This window comes from Geotrypetes seraphini, chromosome 3 (assembly GCF_902459505.1).
Source record: "Geotrypetes seraphini chromosome 3, aGeoSer1.1, whole genome shotgun sequence".
Taxonomy (NCBI): domain Eukaryota; kingdom Metazoa; phylum Chordata; class Amphibia; order Gymnophiona; family Dermophiidae; genus Geotrypetes; species Geotrypetes seraphini.
The window spans coordinates 9052332-9078756 of NC_047086.1; the positions used below are offsets into that span (position 1 = coordinate 9052332).

Consider the following 26425-nt stretch of genomic DNA (forward strand, 5'->3'; position numbering starts at 1 on the left):
TTGTGAGCCACCCCAAAACACCCCGCAGAACCTACTAGACCCACCTGTCTATCACCCCAATAGCCCTTATGGCTGCAGGTGCCACTTATATGGCAGTACATTAGGGTTGGGGTTTATTTGGGGGGTGCACATGTTTCACCATGCATGCAGTAGTTAGAGTGGCTTATGGGCCTGGGTCCTCCTCTCCATGGTTCACTAACCCACCCCCAAGACCACTTAAGCCACCTCTTTGCAGCTCTACTAGGCTTTCTTATGCCAGGCTGACAGGTGCTGATATTCTGGAGGCAGATATCTAAAGTTGTTGTTATGATTTTTATGGGGATGGGGAGTGGGCAGTGTATGGGGGTCTGTACTTGTTCCCTACAGTGGTTATCTGGTCACTTTGGATACCTTCTTGTGACTTAGACCTGATTTTAGATGGCCTAAGTCACAAAGTCCAAGTTCTTTCTAGGCAGTGTTGTAAAACTTTTGGTTATACATGCAGTACGACTAAGTCTAGGACGGCCCACGTCCTGCCCAAATCCCGCTCTCACCATTCCTCCTAAAATGCCCCTTTTAGCTCTGGACATACTGCAGCACTGTGAAGGCCTAAGTCATTTTTAAATACGTCTAAAACCCGGTTTGATTTTCGGCATTTGGACTTGTCTCATTGATCGTCTAAGTGCCGATTTAGGCCAGTTTTTAAGACGTATTTCCATTTTGATTATGAGCCCCATAATAAACAAGTACATAATAAAATGGACATACAAACAATCCTCAGAAAAATACCATAATGTGGACAATAAAGAGCATAGATAGTTCATTGACTTAAGAACATAAGAACATAAGAAGTTGCCTCCGCTGAGGCAGACCAGAGGTCCATCTCGCCCAGCGGTCCGCTCCCGCGGCGGCCCATTAGGCCCATTGCCTGAGCAATGGTCCTAGACTATCCCTATAACCTACCGCTACTCTTATCTGTACCCTTCAATTCCTTTATCCTCTAGGAACCTATCCAAACCTTCTTTGAAGCCTTGTAACGTGCTCCGGCCTATCACAGCCTCCGGAAGCGCGTTCCATGTGTCCACCACCCTCTAGGTGAAAAAGAACTTTCTGGCATTTGTTTTAAACCTGTCTCCTTTTAATTTTTCCGAGTGCCCCCTTGTACTTGTGGTTCCCCGTAATCTGAAAAATCTGTCCCTGTCTACTTTTTCTATACCCTTCAGGATCTTGAAGGTTTCTATCATGTCTCCTCTAAGTCTCCGCTTTTCCAGGGAGAACAGCCCCAGCTTTTTCAGTCTGTCAGTATATGAGAGGTTTTCCATACCTCTTATCAGTTTAGTTGCTCTTCTCTGGACTCCCTCAAGTACCGCCATGTCCTTTTTGAGGTACGGCGACCAATATTGGACACAGTACTCCAGATGCGGTCGCACCATTGCACGATACAGTGGCAGGATGACCTCCTTTGTCCTGGTCGTGATACCCTTCTTAATGATACCCAACATTTTGTTTGCTTTTCTTGAGGCTGTGGCGCACTGTGCCGACGCCTTTAAAGACTTGTCCACCATCACTCCCAGGTCTCTTTCAAGGTTACTTACCCCTAGCAGTGATCCTCCCATTTTGTAGCTGAACATCGGGTTCTTTTTCCCTACATGCATGACCTTGCATTTCCCTACATTAAAGTTCATTTGCCATTTTTTGGCCCATTCTTCTAGCGTCGTTAGGTCCCTTTGCAGATCTTCGCAGTCTTCCATGGTTTCAACCCTGCGGTAGAGTTTGGTGTCATCCGCAAATTTAATAACTTCGCAATTTGTTCCCGCCTCCAGGTCATTAATAAATATATTGAACAGGAGCGGTCCCAGCACCGACCCCTGCGGAACTCCGCTCGTGACCCCATGCCAGTCTGAGTAATGGCCCTTCACTCCAACCCTCTGTTTCCTGTCTGCCAGCCAGTTTTTGATCCATCGGTGGACCTCCCCTTGCACCCCGTGTCTCCACAGCTTTTTAAGCAGTCTTTCGTGCGGTACCTTGTCAAAGGCTTTTTGAAAGTCAAGGTAAATGATGTCAATGGATTCCCCTTTATCCACCTGTCTGTTTACCCCCTCAAAGAAGTACAATAAGTTTGTGAGGCATGACCTACCCTTGCAGAAGCCGTGCTGGCTCGACTTTAGCTGTCCATTGTTTTCTATGTGTTCACAGATACTGTCCTTAATCATTGCTTCCATCATTTTTCCCGGGACCGAGGTCAAGCTCACCGGCCTGTAGTTCCCTGGGTCCCCCCTTGAACCCTTGTTGAAGATGGGTGTGACATTTGCAATTTTCCAATCCTCCGGGATCTCTCCAGTTTTTAAGGATAGGTTACATATTTGGCGAAGTGGCTCTGCTATTACGTTACCAGAAATAGCTAAAAAAAAAAAAAAAGGCATCTACACATAGCTGCGTCTTAAGGAGTTTTCTAAACCTGCCTTTTTCACAGCAATTTCATATCTGACCCACCAAAGAGTTCCAGAACTTAACTCCTGCATAGCAAAAAGTCATTTTACTAGTCTCAACAAGGGTTCACAGACGTCTTCAGTAAAGCTAAATTCTCAAAACGCAAAGATCTTTTTGGTGCATAACTGAATATATTATTTTTAAGCAATTCTGGGATGTTTCCATATAAAAATTGATGGCAAATCATCAATGCTTTATACTTAATAACCAGACGTGTCACCAAGGACAATATAATATAATGTAACAAACCAAAGAAAGTCCTCTGTGTTTCTTAATTTAAATACAATGTAGAATGTTTTTTGAGTGCTCAGAAAAAAAGTTTGTAAGAGACCAGACTTAGAGCAGAGCTTCAGCAGCAGGAAAACTGCTCTGTCTGGTCTCTTACAAATTTTTTTTCTGAGCACTCAAAAAACACGCTACATAGCCCATGTTTTGGCATAAAGCCTACGTCAGGAGTCTGAAAAAAATAATATAAAATGGATATTAACCAAATATAAACAGAACAAGTAAAATAACATAAACTTTTCCAATATAAAAATAATTAACATAAAAGTACATAGCTAAACATCTAATATAAAATACAAATATTAAAACAATAGAAACAAATGACAGACTACATGTAAAGACATTGGAATACAAATGAAATTAATTTCAAATGTAAATCTAGGGGGTCCTTTTACTAAGGCGCACTAGTGCATACTAAAAATTAGTAACTAGAATTTAGCCTGTACTAATTTTTAGCATGCGCTAAGACGTACTAGTGTGCCTTAGTAAAAGGACCCCCAAGTGATATCATATGGCATAACAGTTCATCCTTAACAAAGTTGTTCAATGTTGTTAAATTGCAAGAAGATTGTGAAAAATTGCAAGAGGACCTTGAGAGACTGGAAGACTGGGCAAGTGCAAAGTGATGCATGTGGGAAAGAGGAACCAGTCCTATGGTGTCATTGTTGAGGATACGTTGAAACCCTCAGCTCAATGTGTGGTGGTGGCTAAGAGAACAAATAGAATGTTAGGAATTATCAGGAAAGGAATGGAAAACAAAGACGAAAATGTTACAATGCCCTTGTATCGCTCTATGGTACGGCCGCACCTCAAAATACTGTGTGCAGTTCTGGTCGCCGTATCTCAAAAAATATATAGCGAAATTAGAAAAGGTACAGAGAAGGGTGACAGAAATGATAAAAGGAATGGAATGACTTCCCTATAAGGAGAGGCTAAAGCGGTTAGGGCTCTTCGGCTTGGGGAAGAGATGGCTCAGGGGTGATATGATAGAGATCTATAAAATAATGAGTGGAGTGGAAAGGGTAGATGTGAGTCACTTGTTCACTCTTTCCAAAAATATTAGGGCTATGGGACATGTGATGAAGCTACTAAGTAGTGGATGTAAAACAAACCGGAGAAAATATTTCTTCATACAACATGTAATTAAACTCTAAAATTCATTGCCAGAGAATGTGATGAAATCAGTTAGCTTAGTGGGGTTTAAAAAGGTTTGGATTTCCTAAAAGAGAAGTCTATAGGCCATTATTGAGATGACTTGGGGAAATCCACTACTTATTCCTAGGATAAGCAGCATAAAATCTGTTTTACTACTTGGGATCTAGCTAAGTACTTGGGACCTGTGTTGGCCACTGTTGGAAACAGGATACTGGGCTTGATGGCCCTTCAATCTGTTCCAATATGGCAATTCTTATGTTCTTAATAATACCTTCTTTGTACAAGTGATACTCACGAATATCTTCCTATAAATAGGCTAATGCCGAACCAAGAAATTCTTATGTTCTTAACATCATAACTATAAAACTGCATATAAAAGTTGTAATATATGTAAAATTCATTTCAAATAGTGATATGACTTAAATAAAATAATGTAATAAAACATGTAAGTTCATCCAAACAAGTTACCTTAAAATCACAAAGTCCCTTTTTGTTTAGAAAGATCTGTTAGGCGCAATGTCTCGCCATCCTGATTGCACTTAAATTAAGGTAGCTAACCTTAAAAATATGTTGACTAGTACTGGGATGATATACGCACAAAAAAATAGATGAACCTAATTGATGTGAGATTGAGAAATAATTTATGTTGAGCCTACTCATTATATCTAGTGTATTAAATGTGTCATTAATGAAATCAATTGTGCACAAGTGAAACTAATTAATATGTAATTGCTTAAGGTGAACATTCAGTGAGGTTCATTATCTCATCATTTTATACAAAGAAACATGCCAAATGTGTATTATAAAAAAACAACAACCCTTCACCACAGTCTTGTTTAGTGAAAATTAAATTATAACTAAAGAGTAAAGTTAAAAAAGGGGGTCATTATTAATTTAAAAGGTGAAATGAGTCTGCTATAATTTGCTCATTGATGGTATGCTTTACATATTGGTTGTTTAAACACGCTATGTTTACCTTCTGACGTGAAATCAGTCTTTAGAGAGTGTGGCGCAGTGGTTAAAGCTACTCCAATTTAATTTTTTGAAAGATGTTCTTTTGGCTAGTTCCAAAGTCTCTCATCTGACGTTTCCAGATTATTCTACATTTTCAGTTATCCAACCACCTGGCAGTCCTGTTTGTGTCAGATAGTCATGACTGTATAACTTTTTTCAACTTGTCTTTTAAACATGCCAGCAGTCATTTGGTCTTTCTCTGCTTTTTTAAATGCATGGAATACATCTGAAAAACCAGCTTCCTGTGTTCCTAAGGTGTTTGGTTGTTTTTTTTCTTTAAATGTGGCTAACCCTGAAGTTAAGTTGAAATAAAGTACATGTGTGGAACTGTTGACATGTAAACTGCTTTGCATGTTAAGTTGATTTAACAAAAAAAGCCAAGTTTGAAAGTTGAAAGAGTTTATGATCCATATGAACAAAGGACATATCAGAGCAAATGGTGAGGTGCTTAATATATTTGAAATAATTACCCTCCCTCCCCCTCCTTTGTGTTGGATCTAGGACAAAAGGTGAATCTGACAATCAAATCATTGGAACATGTCACTGGCATCGGGAGGTTGTGAAAGTGTTGTGTAGGCATCATTTCAAATGAATCAAAGGGATCATATATCGTCTCAGAATATCCACTTATACAGCTCGGAGTTATAACTTAAACATTATTACTGCTGTGTGTATCTGCCTTTATTTCACAAGCTCTTCTGCTAGGATGACTGGTGAGTGATGAATGTATACTTCTGCTCCATAAAATATCTCTCTGGAATACTTTTCCTGAAAAACAAATGAAAAGAGCTGCTCAGGTTTCTTCTCTCCTTTCCCCCCATCTTCCCAAGGGGACACAAACAATTTCAATATTTTTTACATCTGTTTTCCAGATTCCTACCAAATTCTTTACTGTGGGGGATTCTGAGACGATTCCCTAACTTGAAATCCATCTTGAAGGTTCAGAGCTTTCCATTTGACTTCTCCAAAGTACTCCCAGGCCTTCTGCAGCTTACTTAGAATTTTCCTCACGCTCTATCACGTCTACGATTGCATCTCTCTTGCCATTTATTTTTATTGTTTGTCTCTACAGCCGCATATAAAAATTACAATGATGTCATACAAGTCTAAACATGAACATTTAGAAATAGGGTCTTTTTTTGTCTAAATGATTTATTGAATTTTTCAAAATTACACAAAAACAAAAAAACAGAGAATTATCAATGATGTGTGGCTGAGGAACCTGTGGGGGCAAGAGTAGGGCTATCATATGCCCAGATTTAAGTGGAGGCACACACAGTGGTGGTAGTTCATAGGGATACAGGGGTGCACCTGTGGTGGTTGATGAAGGAGGACCTGAATGCACTGGTAGCAGTGGAAGCTATCATGCAGGCAGAAGGGAGTAGCCAGGGAGGGCCCTGCAAGAGATATCCCCGCATGAGGGACTCCAAAACCCATACCTGCTTCCTGGACCTCAGTGGCCAGGAGTGCAGAGATACCACTTTGACAAGACAGCCATACAGGATATCTGTGAGCAGCTCAAACCTCTCCTCGAGGCCTGCACCCGAAGGAACAACCCCATACCCGTTCACCTCAAGATCATCATTTACCTTGCATTCCTAGCAAGTAACACAGGACTCGCCCAGCCAGCCATCTCCAACTGCCTCATCCAGTTCCTCCAAGCCTTCCTATATCATCTTCCCTAGCACTCCCTAGGCCCAACAGAACATCATGGGTGAATTCTACATATTGTAATAAGACCCTGGGCAGATGAGGTCGCCTAGAGAAATAGAAAGGCATACCATTCAATGAATATACATGTCGTGTGTGACACCCAGGGGGAGATAGTAGACATATGTGCATGATACTAAGAATCCACTCCGGCATCCACTGAATGACCCGATGGCAGTTCCTCAGTGGCTGGCTGCTAGGTAAGCACCACAGGGACATACCAACCCCAGACCTCTGTCCTCCCAACATACTCCTTCCCCGCCAGCTGGGCCCAACCTCCCCCCTCTTCAAGTTAATCACAACTAACAAAAAACCCCATCTCTCTGCATTCCCCCCCACAGGTGACAGAGGCTCTCTCCAGTTAACCTGGCTCATGACCTCCATCAGAGACCCAGAAAATGGCATAGAGGAGTAGTATAATTGCTGATACAGAAGCACCAGAGCCATCTTTGGGCACACTTTGGTCAGCTTTAGAACAGATTCTGCTGTCTAGACTGTTCCAGGAGAGCTCCTCTAGAGACCACAGAAGGTGGCCTAGGTTTTCTTAGCATACTGCATGCTTCACAATATGGCTCTTTCCTGAAGGCAGCCCCTGCTAGACCGCCCCCCCCCCCAGCACTAACAGCAGGAGCCACTAGAGCCTGGTGAGGAGGAGCCCCCCTCCCCCCACCATGCCAGAGATCTCCTGATACAGACCAACTTCATGTAAAAATGTGTGAACAGTTTTTGTGCATTATAATTCTCACAAATCCCACTCATCAGGGCACACCCACCCATCTCCCAACACACAATACCCATCATACCTATCCTTACCCCTCTCTCCAAACACACAGCCTCTCCCACAAAACATACTCCATCTTCAAGTTTCAAGTTTAATAGATTTTGATTTTTTACGCAATATCATATATTTCAATGCGTATTACATGTTTCCAATACATAAAAAGAGAGCAGGGTGGACAAAATAAGATAAGACATTACATACAAATCATTTTGTTCTATTACAAATTAGTACAAACTGGTACAAATGGGTAATGGGAAGAACTACAATATATAAAAAAAAGAAACATGTAAGGTTTGAACACAAAGGATGGGATCATTTAAGAAGAAGTATAGAATGAATTGATTGAAGATGCTTTAATCATTTGTAATGAATTCAGTCAGAATATGAGGATATTGTTTAGATTAATTGAACAGTCTATATAACACACTATCTTTCCATCTATCACACATAGACCAACATCTGGGGTCCCCTGCCTACTTTCCCCTCTCCCAGCCCTTGTCTTGGTCCTTTCTTCTTGTTCCTTCTAAGATCTCTTTGACATCAAAGGGTGAGCCGACACCAACGCAGGCACGCTGCTCGCATTGGAGAAGTTAAAATGGTATGCAGAATGAGAAGGGGTGGGTACAGCAGGGGACGGGGAGGGACGCCTCTCACCCTCCCTATGCTACTGACCCTGGGCAAGTCACTTATCCTCTGTTGCCCCAGGTACATTAGATAAATTGTGAGCCCACTGGGACAGACAGGGAAAAATGCTTGAGTACCTCAATAAATGGTGACCCATCAAAAGCACGCCGGACATTGGCGCTGACAATCCTGCCCTGACATTTGCACGGAGAAATGCATACCGCCGCTTTCAGCTCTGAGGGTGTGTGTGTGGAACGAAAACAGGAAGGAGAACAGGAGTTTTCAGTGTACTGGGGGAGTCCTCCCTCATCCCGCTCAGAACAGAAAAGGAAATGCCTTAAACCTGCGGAAGCGGTGGCACGCATTTGTCTTACGCACAGATGTCAGGGTGAGATTGTCAGCGCACCAATGTCCTGTGCGCTTTCAATGGTGTACCGAATAAATTCATGTAAACCATTCTGAGCTCTCCTGGGAGAATGGTATAGATTCAGAAAACTGAATAAAAAAATATATCTAAACTAAACTAAACTTTAAGTTTGTATACCACCTCATCTCCATAAAGATAGAGCTCGGCACGGTTTACAGGTAAATTCAATAAATGAGTGAAGGACATAAGAAATTAGAGGTTATGAAGAGGGTAGCTAGCTTTACATTTTAAATAGATAGCTTTACGTTTTGGAGAAAAGCCAGGTTTTCAGATGCTTTCGGAATAATTGGAATGAGCCTAGGGGCAGGAAAGTTATTCCAAAGCTCAGTGAATTTGAAGAAAAAGGATTTCCCTAATTTACTTGCATACATGACACCTTTTAATGAGAATGAGAGAGAAAAAGAAAGAAAAAAGAAAGAGAAGAAGAGATAGAGAAAGAAAAAAAGAGAGAGAAAAAAGAAAGAGAGGAAGAGAGAGACAGAGAAAGAAAAAAAAAAAAGAGAGGAAGAGAAACTCAACTAAACCTTAAGTTTGTATACTGTATCATCTCCATAAAGATAGAGCTCGACACGGTTTACAGGTAAATTCAATAAATGAGGGAAGGACATAATAAGAAATTAGAGGTTATGAAGAGGATAACTAGCTTTACATTTTAAATAGATAGTTTTACGTTTTGGAGAAAAGCCAGGTTTTCAGATGCTTTCGGAATAATTGGAATGAGTCTAGGTTCTGCAGCGAGGCAGGGAGGTTATTCCAAAGGTCAGTGAATTTGAAGAAAAAGGATTTCCCTAATTTCCCTGCATACATGATGCCTTTTAACGAGGGGAAAGATAGTTTGAGCATGTGGGCGGATCTTGTAGTGTCCGGTCTCGAAGAATTCCAGGATAGTGGGATTAGGGGAGGAAGAATACCATGTATGATCTTGAAAATTAGGCTGGTACATATAAAGTGAATCCTAGAAATCACCGGAAGCCAGTGAAGTTTTGACAGAAGCGGGGAAACATGGTCAAATTTGCTTTTTGTGAAGATCAACCTAGCCACAGTTTTCTGGAGTCTTTGAAGATTTTTATTGGTTAGACTTAGATAGATGGAATTACAATAGTCCAGTCTGGAAAGAATGATTGATTGTACAAGGACAACAAAATGTTGTTGGTGGAAGCAGGATTTCACTTTCCTCAACATGTGAAGACTAAAAAAACATTTTTTTTACCAGAGAGTTGAGATGATCATTAAAGGAAAGTGTAGAGTCAATAATGATGCCCAAAACTTTGCTTCAGAATTTGATTTGCAGTATGGGACCAGAAGATAGTGGAATGAGCGTGGGTAACTGATCTAATTTTGGGCCATTCAGCTTCATTTGTACAAAGAAGGCCCAGGATTGGAGTTTTGTTATGCAAGCTGTTATATTTTCGGTGAGGTTAGTGAGGTTCGAACCTATCTCAAAGGACAAGGATGTCATCTGCATATGTAAATAGAGTTTCAAAGGGAGATAGATGAAATAATTTCAAAGAAGACATATAAATGTTGAAAAGAATAGGGGACAGAGGTGATCCCTGGGGAACACCACATAGCGGACTCCAAGGAGAAGACATGGTTCCATTCATGTTAACAGTGTAAGAGCAGGATCGTAAAAATTTTGAGAACCAATCTAAGACTGGAATCAATGCCTATCTCAGAAAGTTGTTAAATTAGGATATCGTGGTGGACAATATCAAAAGCCGCAGATAGATCGAATTGGATAGCAAACTTATTACGAGATTGAAGTTGTTGGATCTTTGAGATTAAAGAGGCCAGCAGGGATTCAGTGCTGAAATTGGGTCTGAAGCCATATTGGCAAGGTAATAGAATGGAGAATCTCTCTAAGTAAGATGAGAGCTGAGTGGATATAATAGCCTCGAGCATTTTTATCAGGAGAGGAATATTTGCTATAGGACAATAGCTGGAAGGGGAGGATGGGTCTAGATCAGCTTTTTTCAGAAGTGGGATCAGGGCAATGTGTCCCATTTGTAAGGAAAATAGGCTAGATAGTAAGGCTGAGTTGTAAATCTGAGAACTAGGAGGAGACTTGCAGCTGGTTCGCCTTTCCCATTACACGTGCTGCCTCCTCTGCTTCTACAGGAGCTCCTGTCCATCCTCTGTGCCTTGCCCACCTTGAGTTGCTAGGGAACTCTCTCCCATCATATCCCCTGCTGCTGGTTGGGCCTCTGGCCTGGCCACTAGTTACCAAGCCTGGCTCTGAGTTAGTATTAACTGCATGTGGAAAAGGGATTAGATGTGGGTCCTGGTCATCTCTGTAACTTGCCACAGCTCACCAGCCTTCCTGTCTTTGTCCCTCCAATCCTCAGCTGAGAAGCAATGCCAGTGTCATCACCCCAAGGATATCTGCCTCTATGTGCATGCCTGCCAGAGCCAAAGGTGAAGGTGAACTATGTCCCTCAGATGCAAAGTTGCCTGACAGCAATATATCAAGGTAAGGAAAGACAGAAGGAAGGTTGTAGGGTTGCTGGAAATATAGAGGTGTGGAATGAAAGTGTGCACGATGTTTGGGGTAGGAGAGGGAGAGAGGAGATGGCCACTCGCAGATACAGAGACACAACAGTTGCCTAAGCACAAAGCCAATCAGCTCCCACAGCCTCCCACTCCCAGTTGCATCCATGTGCCTTGAAATGCTGCCAGTCAGGAGGGACCATGGGACCCTCACATGGGTGCCCTTGAAGTGAAGCCCCTTTTTTTTCCCTGCCGGGATGAGTGGGTGCAGCAGAGGAGACACACAGCACAGCTTCCATCCCTCATACATACCTGACTCCTATGCTGCAGCCAAGGTGTCTAGGGTGCCAATGCCATGGATGCTTGCCTGGGGGAGGAGGCTCTGAACCTGTTCCATTGCGGGGAGGACATGTCAGTGCCTGGAGATCTCTCTCCAGCCTTGTGGCAGACAGATCTCTTCAGCTGTCTCCATCTGCCCTTGCAGTCCTCTATTTCCTTATTGTTATGATTGAGGAGTTCACGAATGGCATCCCACTCTTTCTCCTTGGTATATGCACAGATTCTCTGGTCCTTAGGGGCAAACAGGCATGTGTGGCATGCCTGAACCTCCTGCACCAGCATCCAAATCTCTGGGTCAGAGAAGTTCACCTTATGGCTGAGAGGCTGGGACTGGATTTTCAAGTTTATTAGGACTTTCTATCCCACCCATAGGGCTGGCCTTCTGAGTGGCTTACAATCTCTGGGTTAAGTGGAGAGATGGGATGAGAAACTGGGAATCATCTCCAATGCTGGGCATTTGTGTAGCCATTTTCGGGCGTCTTAGTTGCAGGTATTTGGACATTCGGGAGACGGACTGCTTAGGTTTTGCACTAAAGAGCACTGGTCTACATAGTGTATTATCTCCCACTCCTGATGGCATGCTTGGGTAGCATATGCCTTTGCTGAAAGCTGTTACAATCTTTGCTCCTATCTCTACCCTCAGGAACTGCTCAGTATGGGTAAAAGTATACACATTTTGGAAAATTGTGCTTACCTCACACTTGCCAGAAATGACGAACAGTTTTCAAGAAGCCTATTTCCATGTGTAAAATACAACTCTCTAGACTCCTAAATGTAATGCCATTCACCAGGTTTTCAAGCATGTGGATGTGCAGAAATGAAGCTGTTTTGTCTGGGGGTGTTAAATGCTTTTTTAAAGCTGCTAGCATCAATTTACACCCACTTCACATCAAAAATGTTTGTACAGTTTGTATTGCTTTTGAAAGATGAATTTGAATTCCCTCCGTATCTCTTAGTAATTCTTCCGCAGTCTCTGTTATGCCATACCATTTGATTCCAATTCTGATGACATTTCTGATTTAATCTTTTACAGAATAATCATACTTCTTGTTCCTTTTGTTTGATATTCTTCACCATATTAGAATCAGTTTGAAATAAACCATATGAAATAAAACATATCTTCTAATATGCCCCTCTGAAAATTTCCTAAACTGTATATTGTAATTTTTCAATGTATTTTTATAATTCGCGACCTTTTTCCTAACAGGTCCTCTCGAAAATGTCTTAGTGTACTTTACACTTTATACTTTCGCATTCTTAAAGTTGATGTACTCTGTATTTCCTCTCACTATCTGCATATTGTAACTCGCTGAATGTCCAGCTCTCTTGAATGTAAACCGCCTAGAAGTCGCAAGATTGTGGCGGTATAGAAAAATAAAGTTATTGTTATTATTTTCGCTAAAGTACTTTTTGTCATGTTTTTCATTTTAATATGCATTAAGAACATAAGAACATAAGAACATAAGCAGTGCCTCCGCTGGGTCAGACCATAGGTCCATCCTGCCCAGCAGTCCGCTCCCGCGGCGGCCCAAACAGGTCACGACCTGTCTAAATCACCAGAAGGTGCCCCCATGCCTCCTTGGTTTCCTAATTGAGTCCTATCTTCCTATCAAAGTCCTAGCCCTCCGGTCTTGCACCTGCACGACCTGGTTGGGTTTCTACATTTATTTTCTGGTTAGCTTTCTCAGTATCCCACGATCCCTTTATCCCTCAGGAATCCATCCAGTCTCTGTTTGAATCCCTGTACCGTACTCTGCCTGATCACTTCCTCCGGTAGCGCATTCCAAGTGTCCACGACCCTCTGGGTGAAAAAAAACTTCCTTGCATTCGTTTTGAACCTATCTCCCTTCAGTTTCTCCGAATGCCCCCTCGTACATGTTGTCCCCTTCAGCCTGAAGAATCTGTCCCTATCCACCCTCTCTATGCCCCTCATGATCTTGAAGGTCTCTATCATATCACCCCTGAGCCTCCTTTTTTCCAGAGAGAAGAGCCCCAGCCTATCCAACCTCTCAGCATATGGGTAGTGTTCCAGCCCTCTTACCAGTTTCGTTGCTCTCCTTTGGACTCTCTCAAGTACCTCCATGTCCTTCTTGAGGTACGGCGACCAATATTGAACGCAGTATTCCAGATGCGGACGCACCATCGCTCGGTACAGTGGCATGATGACTTCCCGCGTCCTGGTAGTTATGCCCCTCTTTATGATGCCCAGCATTCTGTTGTCTTTTTTTGAGGCCGCTGCGCACTGTGCAGATGGCTTCAGTGATGCATCCACCAGCACACCCAAGTCTCTCTCAAGATTGCTTTCTCCCAACAATGCCCCCCCCAATTTGTAGTTGAACCACGGGTTCTTTTTCCCTATATGCATAACCTTGCATTTTTCCACATTAAAGCGCATTTGCCATTTGTTTGCCCAGTCTTCCAGCTTGTCTAGGTCCCTTTGCAGGTCCTCACACTCCTCCCTGGAGCTAACTCTACCGCACAGTTTGGTATCGTCTGCAAATTTTATAACCTCGCACTTTGCCTCCTTTTCCAGGTCATTGATAAATATGTTGAAGAGTAACGGCCCCAGCACCGATCCCTGCGGCACACCGCTCGTGACTCCCCGCCAGTCAGAATATTGGCCCTTTACTCCAACCCTCTGCAGTCTACCCGACAACCAGTGCTCGATCCATCTGTGCACATCCCCTCCCACCCCGTGGTTCCACAGTTTCCTAAGCAGCCTTTCATGTGGTACCTTGTCAAAAGCCTTTTGAAAATCGAGGTAAATGATGTCGATGGGTTCCCCAATGTCCACCCGACTGCTTATTCCCTCAAAGAAGTACAGAAGGTTCGTTAGGCACGACCTTCCCTTACAGAAACCGTGCTGGCTTGTTCTCAGTAGGCCATTTCTCTCAATGTGCTCGCAAATGCCGTCCTTTATCATAGCTTCCACCATCTTCCCTATAATTGAAGTCAGGCTCACCGGCCTGTAGTTCCCGGGGTCACCTCTCGATCCCTTCTTGAAGATAGGTGTGACATTCGCCAATTTCCAGTCCTCTGGTACCTCTCCAGCTTTCAAGGATAGGTTACAAACATGCTGGATTGTGCCTGCTATTTCTTGTCTTAGTTCCTTCAGAACCCTTGGGTGGATCCCGTCCGGACCCGGTGATTTGCCACATTTTAACCTGTCTATCTGTTTGAGGACATCCTCCTTACTTACCTCTATGTGTTCCAATTTTTCAGCCTGTTCCCCACTCATGAGCTCCTCTGAGTCCGGTATATTAGATGTGTCTTCTCTCGTGAAAACCGACGAGAAGAACGTGTTCAACCTCTCGTTCTTCTGCATTAGTAGTAGATAAATGCATCTCTCCTATCTGTAGCCTTGGAGCAATACAATTCAAGACTTATGAGATCATATTCAGTTCAGGTCTTTATCTACCATCATTTACTATGTTACTATGGGCTAGATTCACTAAGCAAACCGATCGTGTACCGATCGATTTGCAACCCCTTTGCGACCCGATTTTCCTCCGACCCGATTCACTAACCTCTATGCCGATCCAATTCCAATCCGTGCATACAAATGATGGGAAACGGCATGCAAAGCAGGCAGGGATGTGATTCACTAAACAAATCTGGGACACTGACTGGGCTGGCCGATCAACAGAAGAAGCGAGTGCTGGGGTCTAGTCGCACATGTCCCTGCTGACTCTCCTGCACTATTGCCGTGTTGCTCTCTGCCCCGATCTTACAGCCCTGCTGTCTGCCATGAGCTCTGCCCCAACTCAAGCCTGTGGTTTTAACCCGCTTTAAACCCGCGGGTTAAAACCACGGGACTCATGAGTAAAAAGTTAAAAAAAAATTTTTTAAAACATGGATATCAAACGCATGCGCAGACCATCTACAGGCAAAATAGATGGTCTGTGCATGTGTCTGGATCGCTGGAGAGCGATCCGTGAGGTCGGTGGGGGTGTTTCTCTGATCGCCCCCGTTTGAATACAGGCCCGTTGTGAATCAGTCGGCCTGCGTCAGATCGGACACGGAGCGGACTGACTCGGCCAGGTTAGTGAATCTAGGCCTAAGTCTTTGTGTGTTGTGGTTTCCATGTCCCTCCCTCCATTCCTTAGAGCTTTGCAACAACTGGGCTGAGAGGAGGTAAGTCCTTGGGGGTGGTAGTATGAAGGGGGTTTTCCAAAGTCTCTGGCAGTCTTCAATTCCAAACTCCAACCCACCTTCTTTTTTTTGTTGTTGCAGTTTTTGTTTATTCAGTAAAAGTAAAAGGTACAACAGTCAGCAGGCAGGCTAAACTTTATTTATTATGCAGTAGGGTTTGCAATTCTTGCTATGAACAAGTTGCTCTTTGTGTTAGGATAACAAACTAGCATCAGAAAAGGGCTATTAAACTTTATCAGGTATGGAAGAGACATTGGCATTATTTCATTGATGGTAACCACAGCAGCCGTTGTACCTGCCTCGTCAACGTTAATCACTGCTTTATGAACAGCTTCAGACACTTTCAAGTTAGGGAGTCCAGTGATTCCAGAGAGATCAGCTTCATCACTAAAGACTTTAGTCATACCCATTTTCATGAATGTTTCTTTTAAATCAAGCTTTGTAGAAAGAGAGAATTTTGGAACATGCAGTTCCACAGAGGTTCGTCGTAATTTGGACTCCCACTTCCTTATTGTTGCCTCTGCTAAAGCATCTTCCACCTGCTTCAGTTTTCCTTCATCAGGCAAAATCAGGAATGCTAAAGCATTTCCTTTGTATGGCAAGCGCACTACAGTACAATGTAATTCCGCATCGGTATATATTTCATACATACCACTCCGGACCATCATAGGAACTCGTACAACTGTGTTTTCATCCACATTGAAGTCGTCATCCCTTGTGAGATTACGATCAAAAAACTTTTCCCAGGTGCCTTGAAAATATATGTAACTAACAAGAACTAATACGTTCCTTGGATCAATCTTCTTCATTACGTCAACAATGTTTCCATGTGTTTTTTTCTCCACGTAATCATTGATCTGTTTTATAGCTTTAGCTGTATTACTGAAGTCAGTAGTAAATGCTTCCGACTCATAATAATTATGCACGTCTTCCATAAACTTTGGTAAGATTTTTAAGTCTCTAGCCACAAAAACAGCGTTACCCGTGTCCAGCTGTAGGTCACGGTTAGGCTCATTGAGCTTTTGGATCAGATGTTGAAAGCTCTTGTGCATCTCTTCATCTGTGAGCAGAGTGCGGTTAAAGCCTAATGTTTCAACAATTTCGATGTTAGTGTGGGCCTTGGCACCTAAAGAAAGCATGGCAAAAGCAGTGGCTATGTTGACAGGGGAGATGAAAATATTACTGGAACCTTTGTCTGAAGCAACATGCTGATATAATTTGAAGGTAAATTCGGCACTGACACAGGCTATTTGATGACATGTGACATTTTTGTGATCATAATCGCCTTTGTGATGATCGCCTTGGACTCCAGCATAGAGCACTAAAATGCATAGACAGAGGGCAAACCGCATGGTTCTTCTGAATGATTTGCTTTCTTTCCCCCGTGACTTCCGTTCAAACACTGCTTCTAAATCCAATCCGATTAAAAAGCATTTTTATAAAGAACTCCAACTTCTGTTGCATGGTTTTTAATCGTTATGTAACTTTTAGGATACAATGTGCCAGGATAAACGCTAGGCCTCGCCTGCAGTGGGGAGGGGGGGAAACCACCTTCTAAGCACCAATATCTATCTTATCCTTTCCTCTGTAATTCCCCCACCTGAGCACTGTGTATTGATGCACCTTCTTGTCCAATTTGTGTCTTGACTAGATTGTAAGCTCTTTAGAGCAGGTATTAGCTCTTCTATGTTTTGATGGAAAGCACTGCGTATGTCTAGTAGCACTATAGAAATGATTAGTAGTAGTAGAAGCAGCTGTTTGAATGCTCAGCGACATCACAATGCATCTGGGTCATAGCCAGAATTCTTGATGACATCATAATGCAGCTGTATATGGTTACCCCCACCTGAGCACCACTTTGTTTGTCTTGATTAGATTATAAGCTCTTTTGAGCAGGGACTGTCTCTTCTATGTTTTGATGTACAGTGCTGCGTATGTCTAGGAGCGCTATAGAAATGATTAGTAACATGAATGGGGAGAGTATTAACAGAGGCTGTCTAGAATTTCTTACTTTTCACTAGGTCTACCTGCTAACTTTACAATGGAGATGATTTTTTCTGTTGCAGTTTTACATGTGGACAAAGATGAGCCGGTCAATATCTTGATTTTCAACATAGAGGATAAAGGGGATCCCTGAGGTACAGCACAACTTGGAAACCAAGATTTGAATGCTCTTCCTCCAGACTGTACTATGTAAGATCTTAAAGCTAAAAACCCAGGTGAAGCCTGGAAGTGGCACCTTTACAAGTAGCAATATTCTGAATGTTCTCTGTCTGAAAGAGAGAACAAGTTCTTCAGTCAAGGTAAGTACAGATTTAATAACATTTTTTGCTGGACCTCAGTTGTTTGCGGATACTTGATTTAAAGTGCCATGGAATTTGAACTAAAGTGCTTGGTTGAGTGAGGTTTTTATGCCAATGAGGTTGTGTCCCATTTAATCTTTTTGCTTGAAACATTCATTTGCAAATAATTGTTTGTTCATGTAGCCATCTTTAAAAAGCTTGTCGTTATAAGAGATTTTTATATAAGACTTTTGCATTTCAGTTAGGAAAAATGAATTCCTGGTTAAGTATTCTGATTCCACAAGCACAATCATATTATGCTTTTAGAAAGTTATTAAAAACTTATCTATTTGATAAATTTGTAACTTGATTATTGTTGTATCTCTTTGTTGTGAACTACCTGGAACTTATGGTTGGGCGGTATACAAGAATAAAGATTATTATTATTTCAGAAAAAAACGCTTATATATTTAAGGATCCACACCTGAGAACCTTTAATGAGGCAAATTGCTTGTGTTTTGCTGTTCTGGTTAGGACACTACGATGTCCTAAGAGTACGTTTCATTTTTATAAATAGTGGGGTTTGCCAGGGGTCTGTGCTGGGATAGCTGCTTTTTAAAATATTTATTAATGATCTAGAGATAGGAATAAGTAGTGAGATAATTAAATTTGCTAATGACACAAAGTTGCTTTAGCCAATTTTTTGGGGGAGGGATAAAATCAAAACCATTCATCATTTCTAATTAACGACGGGCTTTCTGTTCTTAACTTTCCGTATTCAGACAGTAGTGATCTGATTCCAGTAGATAGAACTTGGACTTCTTTTTCTCATGCTTCTACTAATCAGATTTTACTGTTGTTAAATAAATTAAGTCGTTCTTCTTGTTCTCTGGATCCTTATCCAGCAGTTACTTTTCTAAATTTAACCTCTGAAATTGGTTCATGTATTATTTCTTTAGTGAGTAATTTTTTAGACCTTCATCCATGGGCCACATAATGCTTACACACCATTGATAAAATCTGCCCCTATGGATCCACAAGTACCAGCAAGCTATCAACCAATAGCCAATATTTCTTTATTGACAAAACATTTGGAATCAATAGTTTCTAAACAGGTGTCTGATTTATTTATATATATATATATATATATATATATATATATATATATATATATATATATATATATATTTTCTATCCTTCATCCCTTTCAACATGATTTTAGGCCTAGTTATAGTACAGAAATTCTGCTTTTGTCACTCATTTCTAAGGCTCAAAGTATACTGAGCAAAAATTGATATGCTGTTCTTTTGCCATTTGATTTATCAGCTGCATTTGATGTTGTTGATAATAAGGTATTGATATCTCTTCTTTCACATTTAGGTATAGGAGGTAATGTTTTGAAATGGTTTCATGGGTTTTTAGCTTTAAGATCTCATCTAGTACAGTCTGGAGGAAGAACATTTGAATCTTACTTTCCAGGTTGTAGTGTATCTCAGGCCCTTTATCCTCGATGTTGTTTATATTTATTTATTTATTTAAAAAATTTCTATACCATTTAAAACTAAACTGTTTACATGATTTACATACATAATATTATAAAAAACATAAAAAAAGAGAGACACAAAAATCCTCAGCAATCATGTCTACAAACTAATACCATGGTTTATATAATGAAAATCATGAAGAGTTCATCAGCTATGCCAGAGAAGAGAATTATTAGCTAGAAAAAGGCATCTACAAATAATTGCATCTTGAGTAATTTTCTAAACATGCCCTTTTCATGACAATTTCGTATTTGGCCCACAAGGCAGTTCCATATTTTAACTCCTGCACAACAAAAAGTCCACAAGCCTCGGGTTAACATTCGTTTTCAGATGAATTTCTTTTCAGCTATGTGGACGACATCTTTCTTTTTATAGCCTGTCCTCCCAAGGAGCCTGAAACGGGTTACAAGGATACGTACACAATAGTTTTCAGGATCAATAATGAGCTGCAGAAAATTGAGACTGATTTCAATAGCATACATGCTCTGGGGAAACTAAGAACATACATGCTACAGCTGGCCATAAATGTAGTGCTTAGAGTGGCTTATGGGCCTGGGTCCTCCTCTCTATGGTTCACTAGGCTACTTAAAACACCTGTGTGCTGCTCTACTAAGCTTTCCCATACCAGGTGCTGCTGTTCTAGAGACAGGTATGTACTGTTTCATTCAGATCTTTGTGGGATGTGTGTGGGGTTTTATTTAACCTCTCCAGTGGTCATCTGGACAGTTTGAGTACCTTTTTGGCACTTAGACATCCGGAGCTAAATCTGTTTTAAAAGCATCTAAGTGCCATCCTGGATGTCTTGGGAAACAACTTTACATCCAAAATCCTTTCTTGTATATCTAGACTACTAAATTGGTCTACCAGTCCATGATGGTTTGGACCTGATTCTCCTAATCTTCCTGTTAAAATTCCTCTCCAGTCTGGTGAATTGTTGTCCATTGAGAAATTGTCTAGAATACTAGATGTCAAATTGGATTCAAGGTTATCTTTTAAACAACAGATTAGCAATTTGATCAGGAAAGGCTTTTGTAGTTTACACAGACTAAAATCTGTTCGCTCATTGTTTATCAAAGTAATTTAGCTATTCTTGTTCACTCGATTATACTGGCCCAATTACATTATTGTAATTCAGTCTAATACGGAGTTAGCAAAGCAAATTTAAAACAATTACAGCTGTTACAAAACACTGCAAGTAGCCTGATATTTAATAAAAATAAATTTGAGCATTACTTATTTGATGAAAACGTTACATTGGTTACCAGTAGATTCTAGAGCAGGGGTGTCCAACCTTTTGGCTTCGCTGGGCCGCATTGGCCGAAAAAAATGTTTCTGGGGCCGCACAAACACGCAAATGCTGCAGCAAGACAGAGGAAGGAGCTGGCAAGACAGTAAACACCCGGGATCAGCAGAGGAAAACACTGCATCACCCTTGACCGGGGCCGCACAAAATACTTCACTGGGCCACAGGTTGGACACCCCTGTTCTAGAGTGAAGTTTAAATGTGCATGCCTAGTTTATAAGATAATGTCCCTCACCTGGAACCTGGGAGCCCTTCTGGAACACTATGACTCCATTGGCCCAGAGTCTTAGTTTGAATTGTTGACTCTGCTGTATTTAATTCTATGTTTTCTTTGCTTTTCCAGTTTGTTACTTCATACATTTATTTGAGGTGGGGGACTCCAGACGGGGTGGGGGGATGGGGAAAGGTTTTTTTTGGGGGGGTTGATCTCATGCTAAAAAATTGTTAACTCTGATCCTTGTTTATTTGGATTTATCTTCTCTACCTGTTGTAATTTTTGGCTCAATAAAAATCATTGATCATAAGATAATGTATGGTTTATGCATTAAGACAAAGAAGTCAGAGATCTCTTTCTTTATTCTCAGTCTTTCCATCAGTTAAGGTATTTAGCCAAAGGGTCTTGTTTCTCATTCTATTCCATTCCTTTTTACTGCTCTCTGGCTACATTTAAGAAAATGTAATTCTTATTTAGCATTTCGAAAGCAGTTAAAAACCTTTTTGCTCAATGTATAATCTGACTAGTTGAACAGCTAATCTATATCCCTGTAACTTCATCGAGTGTCCCCTAGTCTTTGTAATTTTTGATGGAGTGAAAAATAGATCCACTGTGCAAGAAAGTAACAGGCCTTATTCTGAATGTATGTACACAAAGGCAAGGAACCTACAGATAAAATGGGGGAATTGGAAGCTATGGCACAAGATAACCTGAAAATCATCAGCATCACAGCAACATGGTGGAACAAGGACAACGTCTGGGACACTGTGCTACCAGGATACAAGCTATACCGCAGAGACAGAGTAGGACAAAAAGGTGGGGGTATTGCCCTATACATAAGAGGGAATTGAGTCTACCAGAGAGAACACGCCGGAAATGAACAATAAGGTAGAGTTTCTATGGGCTAAAATACCGGGAACAAATGGAAAGGATATGAAGATCGGCATCTACTACCGACCCCCAGGGTAGTCCGAAGAGACTGATGAAGAAATGACGGATGAAATTAAACGTGAATGCAAGGGAGGCAACGTGATTATCATGGGTGACTTCAATTATCTGGGGATAGATTGGAACCTAGGCAACACCAGCTGCGGTAGAGAGACCAAGTTCCTGAATGCTGTAGGCGATTGCTTCCTGGAACAACTTGTTATAGAAAATCAAGAAGAAATGCAATTCTGGACTTAATTCTAAATGGACTTCGAGAACCGGTACAAAGTATAGAAGTAGAAGGGACGCTGGGGAACAGTGATCGCAACATGATTCACTTCAACCTAGACACAGGAACAAAAAAATCAATCCAGAATGACGGCCACGGCACTGAACTTCTGAAAAGGGAACTACGAAGGGATAAGAGCCATAGTGAGGTAGAAGATTAGGATAAGCACTATACATACATAGTCCTTTGTTAAGGATACAGTCACAGAGGCACAAAATTTATATATACTGCATATTAACAAGGGTTCCAAGAGGAAGAAGAACAAGGAACTGGCGTGGCTCACTGTAGCGGTGAAGGAAGCAATCAGAGACAAGAAGACTTCGTTTAAGGAACGGAAGAGGACAAAAATGGAAGGAAACTGGAAAAAGCACAAACAACATCAATGCAAGTGCCATAAAGTGGTAAGAAGGGCCAAAAGAGACTATGAAGAAAAAATAGCCAATGAGGCCAAAACCTTTAAGCCGTTCTTTTGATATATTAAGGAGAAGCGACCCGCGAGGGAAGCGGTGGGGTCGTTAGATGACCAAGGAATAAAGGGAGTACTAAAGGAGGACAAAGCCATTGCCAACAAACTGAATACATTTTTTGCATCTGTATTTACCGAAGAGGATATATCCAATATTACCTGAAGCCGACAGGCTATACACAGGAAATGAAACTGACAGGGACGACGGTCAGTCTAGAAGGGGTATGCAGACAGACTGATAGGCTTAAAAACGATAAATCCCCGGGACCGGAGGGCATCCACCTGAGGGTAATCAAGGAACTGAAAGGTTATAGCTGAACTGCTCAAACTAATAGCCAATCTGTTGATCAAATCAGGAAAGATTCCGGAAGACTGGAAAGTGGCGAATATTATGCCGATCTTCAAGAAAGGTTCGAGGGGAGATTCGGGAAACAACAGACCGGTGAGTCTGACTTCAGTACTGGGAAAGCTGGTAGAGGTGCTGATAAAGGACCGCATCATCGATCACCTTGACGAACACAAACTGATGAGGATCAGCCAGCAAGGCTTCAGCAAAGGAAGATCTTGCTTGACAAACTTACTGCACAACTTCGAAGGCGTAAATGGGCAGATAGACAAAGGTGACCGGGTCAACATCATATATCTAGATTTTCAGAAGGCGTCTGACAAGGTTCCGCATGAACGCCTACTTCTGAAAATTTCGAGCCACGGAATCGAGGGTGATATACTCACGTGGATTAAAAACTGGTTGGTAGATAAGAAGCAGAGAGTGGGGGTGAATGGACAATACTCGGACTGGAAAAACGTCACGAGTGGAGTGCTGCAGAATTTGGTGCTCAGGCCAGTGCTCTTTAACATATTTATAAACGACCTAGAACTTGGCACGACGAGTGAAGTGATTAAATTCACGGACGATATAAAGTTATTCAGAGTAGTGAAGACACAGAAGGATTGTGAAGACCTACAAAGAAACATAAATATGCTCAAGGAATGGGCCGCAAAATGGCAAATGAGGTTCAACGTGGATAAGTGCAAGTTGATGCATGTTGGTAACAAAAATGGTATGCACGAATACAGGATGTCCGGAGCTATATTCGGAGAGCCCCTATGAAAGATTTGGGAGTACTTGTAGAAAAGTCAACAAAATCGTTCGCAATACATGGTGGCGGCGGTGAAAAGGGCTAACAGAATGCTAGGAATGATTAAGAAGGGGATCATGAACAGATCTGAAAAGGTTATCATGCCTTTATACCGGGCCATGGTACGCCCCCCACCTGTAATACTGCATCCAACACTTTTCGCCATACATGAAAAAGGACATAGTACTACTCTAAAGGGTCCACAGAAGAGCGATAAAAATGGTTAAGGGACTGGGGGACTTGCCGTACAAACGAGAAGCTAGAGAAACTGGGCCTCTTCTCCTTTGAGAAGAGAAGGCTGAGAGGGGACATGATCGAAACATTCAAGATTTTGAAGGGAATTGACTTAGTAGAGAAAGAGACTGTTCACCCTCTCCAAGGTGAAGAGAACGAGAGGGCACTTGCTGAAATTAGAAGGGAAAAGATTTCGTACAAAAGTAAGGAAGTTTTTCTTCACCCAGAGAGTGGTAGAAACCTGGAATGCTCTTCCGGAGGCTGTTATAGGGGAAAACACCCTTCAGGGATTCAAGACAAGGCTGGATAAGTTCTTACTGAACAGAACATATGCAGGTAAGGCTAGACTCTTAATAGGGCACTGGTCTTTGACCTAAGGGCTGCCACGTGAGCGGACTGCTGGGCACGATGGACCACTGGTCTGACCCAGCAGCGGCAAGTCTTATGTTCTTATCCGTTTTACTCCACTCAGGATTTTGTAGACTTCAATCATATCTCCCCTCAGCTGTCTCTTTTTCAGGCTGTAGAGCCCTAACTGTTTTAGTCTTTCCTCATACAAGAGGAGTTCCATCCCCTTTACCATCTTGGTCACTCTTCTTTAAACCTTTTCTAGCGTATCTTTCTTGAGACCAGAATTGAACACAATATTCCATATGAGGTCGCACAATGGAGCGATACAGGGGCATTATAACATTCTTAGTCTTGTTAACCATCCCTTTTTTAATAATTCCTAGGATCCTATTTGCTTTTTTGCTTATCACTTACATCAGCGCAAAGACCTGGAACAGCCTCCTGACAACCATAAAAATGGAACCCTGTTATCTCAAATTTCAAAAGAAAACAAAAAACCTGCAAAAGATGGACACTTGTTCAGTAGTTTGTTCTAATTTTCAGATTTCCTCCCCTCCAATGTAAATTGTACTTCTAATATCTCAGTACTTGGATTAGATTAGATTAGTTTAGCTATGCAGGGCTCTATGTTAGGAGTCAGCACCCAGGAAAAGGATCTAAGTGTTATTGTTTTCTATTCTTTTCCTGATAATTCCTAACATTCTATTTGCTTTCTTAGCTGCTGCAACATATTGAGCTGAGGGTTTCAACGTATTCTCCACAAAGATAAAAATGTTACAATGCCTTTGTATCGCTCTATGGGGAGGAAGGGGAGGGAAAGAGACAGATGTCAGACCATAGGGTGGGGTGGGAAAAGAGAGATGGAAGGTAAGACTGAGATACCAGATGTGGGGGGAGTAAAGGAGAGGAGAGAGATGCCAAACCATTGGGGGAGGACAAGGAAGAAGAGATGGAAAGATGGAAGAAAAGGAAACAGAGATGCCAGACCATGGGGTAGGGTGGATTGAGGAAGGAGAAGAGAGACATACCAGAGGATGGGAAAGACAGAAAAAGGAGAGAAAATGGACAGAGGGGTGAATCTGGAATGAATCATGCAAAAAGGAGAGTGGAGGCACAGGCTGGATGGAAGGGGAGAGGGTAGACAGTTTATGGAAGAGACAAAAAAAAGATAGGCTACTTTTTTGAAACTTTCAACTCTTAACTCCCACTCACTGCTATCAGATACCTATACCCACTATAATCTCCCCAACCCTGAAATGTCCTGTCTAAATTAGATTGTAAGCTCTTCTGAGCAGGGACTGTCTATTATGTGTTAGAATGTACAGCGCTATGTACGCCTTTCAGCACTATAGAAATAATAAATAGTAGTAGTAGTGCAGAGGCAGTGAATGAACAGATGCTGGATGGAAGGGAGTGAAGATAAAATGAGGAAAGCAGAAACTAGAGACAAAGGTAGAAAAAATAAATTTTTCTTTTTCTTGTTGCTTTAGGATAAAGTAGTATTGTAGCTTTGTTGATAAACATTTATAAATGGAAAATGGAAATGAGATGATCTTTTTATTAGACTAATTTTAATATATTTTTGACTAAATTTCAGAGAACAAAACCCCCTTCCTCAAGTCAGGACAGGATACCATCACTGCAGTATACTGTACTGATCTGAACAGGTTGGTTTGAATATCTGAAACCTAATTGAAAAATGTACTAGTCCAAATAAAATAGTATTTTACATCTTTTGTTTTATTTCTATTTGTTAATTTGAAAGTGGTTGTTATTTGTCATTTTTTTCAAATTTGTATCTGCTATCTTTATATTTTGGACAGTATTAGGGGGCATGCATCATTGTTTCTGTGTTGTTTATACAGAGTTTGGCTTCTTGGTGGTTCAGTTTAACTTTTGTCTACATATTTCTAATTTTAGTTTTAGTTATTCCATTTTGGACGAGGGTGTATCTGTGTTCTGCGTGAATGAAAAAGACATGTTTTCTGTACAGGATCGATCTGTACTAATCTGTCTTGTATAGTTTTACAATGGGTGTATTGACTCACTGGAGTGTTTAAGAAGCTGTCTTTTCCTAGTTAAAACCTTGTTGTTTGACTCATGGATTACTGCTAAAAATATTTTTTCATATAAAGGGGATTTTAAAAAATGATTGGCCCCAGGTGTCATATATACTAGGTACACCATTGATAATCTTATTGAATTTTGAAAAAAAAAACCCATAATGTTCAAA

At 41.4% G+C, this 26425-nt stretch overlaps 1 protein-coding gene and 1 pseudogene across 1 annotated transcript; one reads left to right on the top strand and one right to left on the bottom strand.

The window, feature by feature from the left end:
- Nucleotides 1–26425, top strand: part of LOC117356644 — a 473566-nt pseudogene that overhangs the window by 84159 nt on the left and 362982 nt on the right.
- Nucleotides 14516–17512, bottom strand: LOC117356643 (alpha-1-antiproteinase-like). Its single transcript, XM_033936144.1, has one exon. The coding sequence runs from the start codon at nucleotides 16793–16795 to the stop codon at nucleotides 15587–15589; it is 1209 nt and encodes a 402-aa protein (XP_033792035.1). The 5' UTR covers nucleotides 16796–17512; the 3' UTR covers nucleotides 14516–15586.

Bases quoted from the DNA above. Each gene is read 5' to 3' on its own strand.
- LOC117356643 (XM_033936144.1), bottom strand. From the start codon at position 16,795: ATGCGGTTTGCCCTCTGTCTATGCATTTTAGTGCTCTATGCTGGAGTC.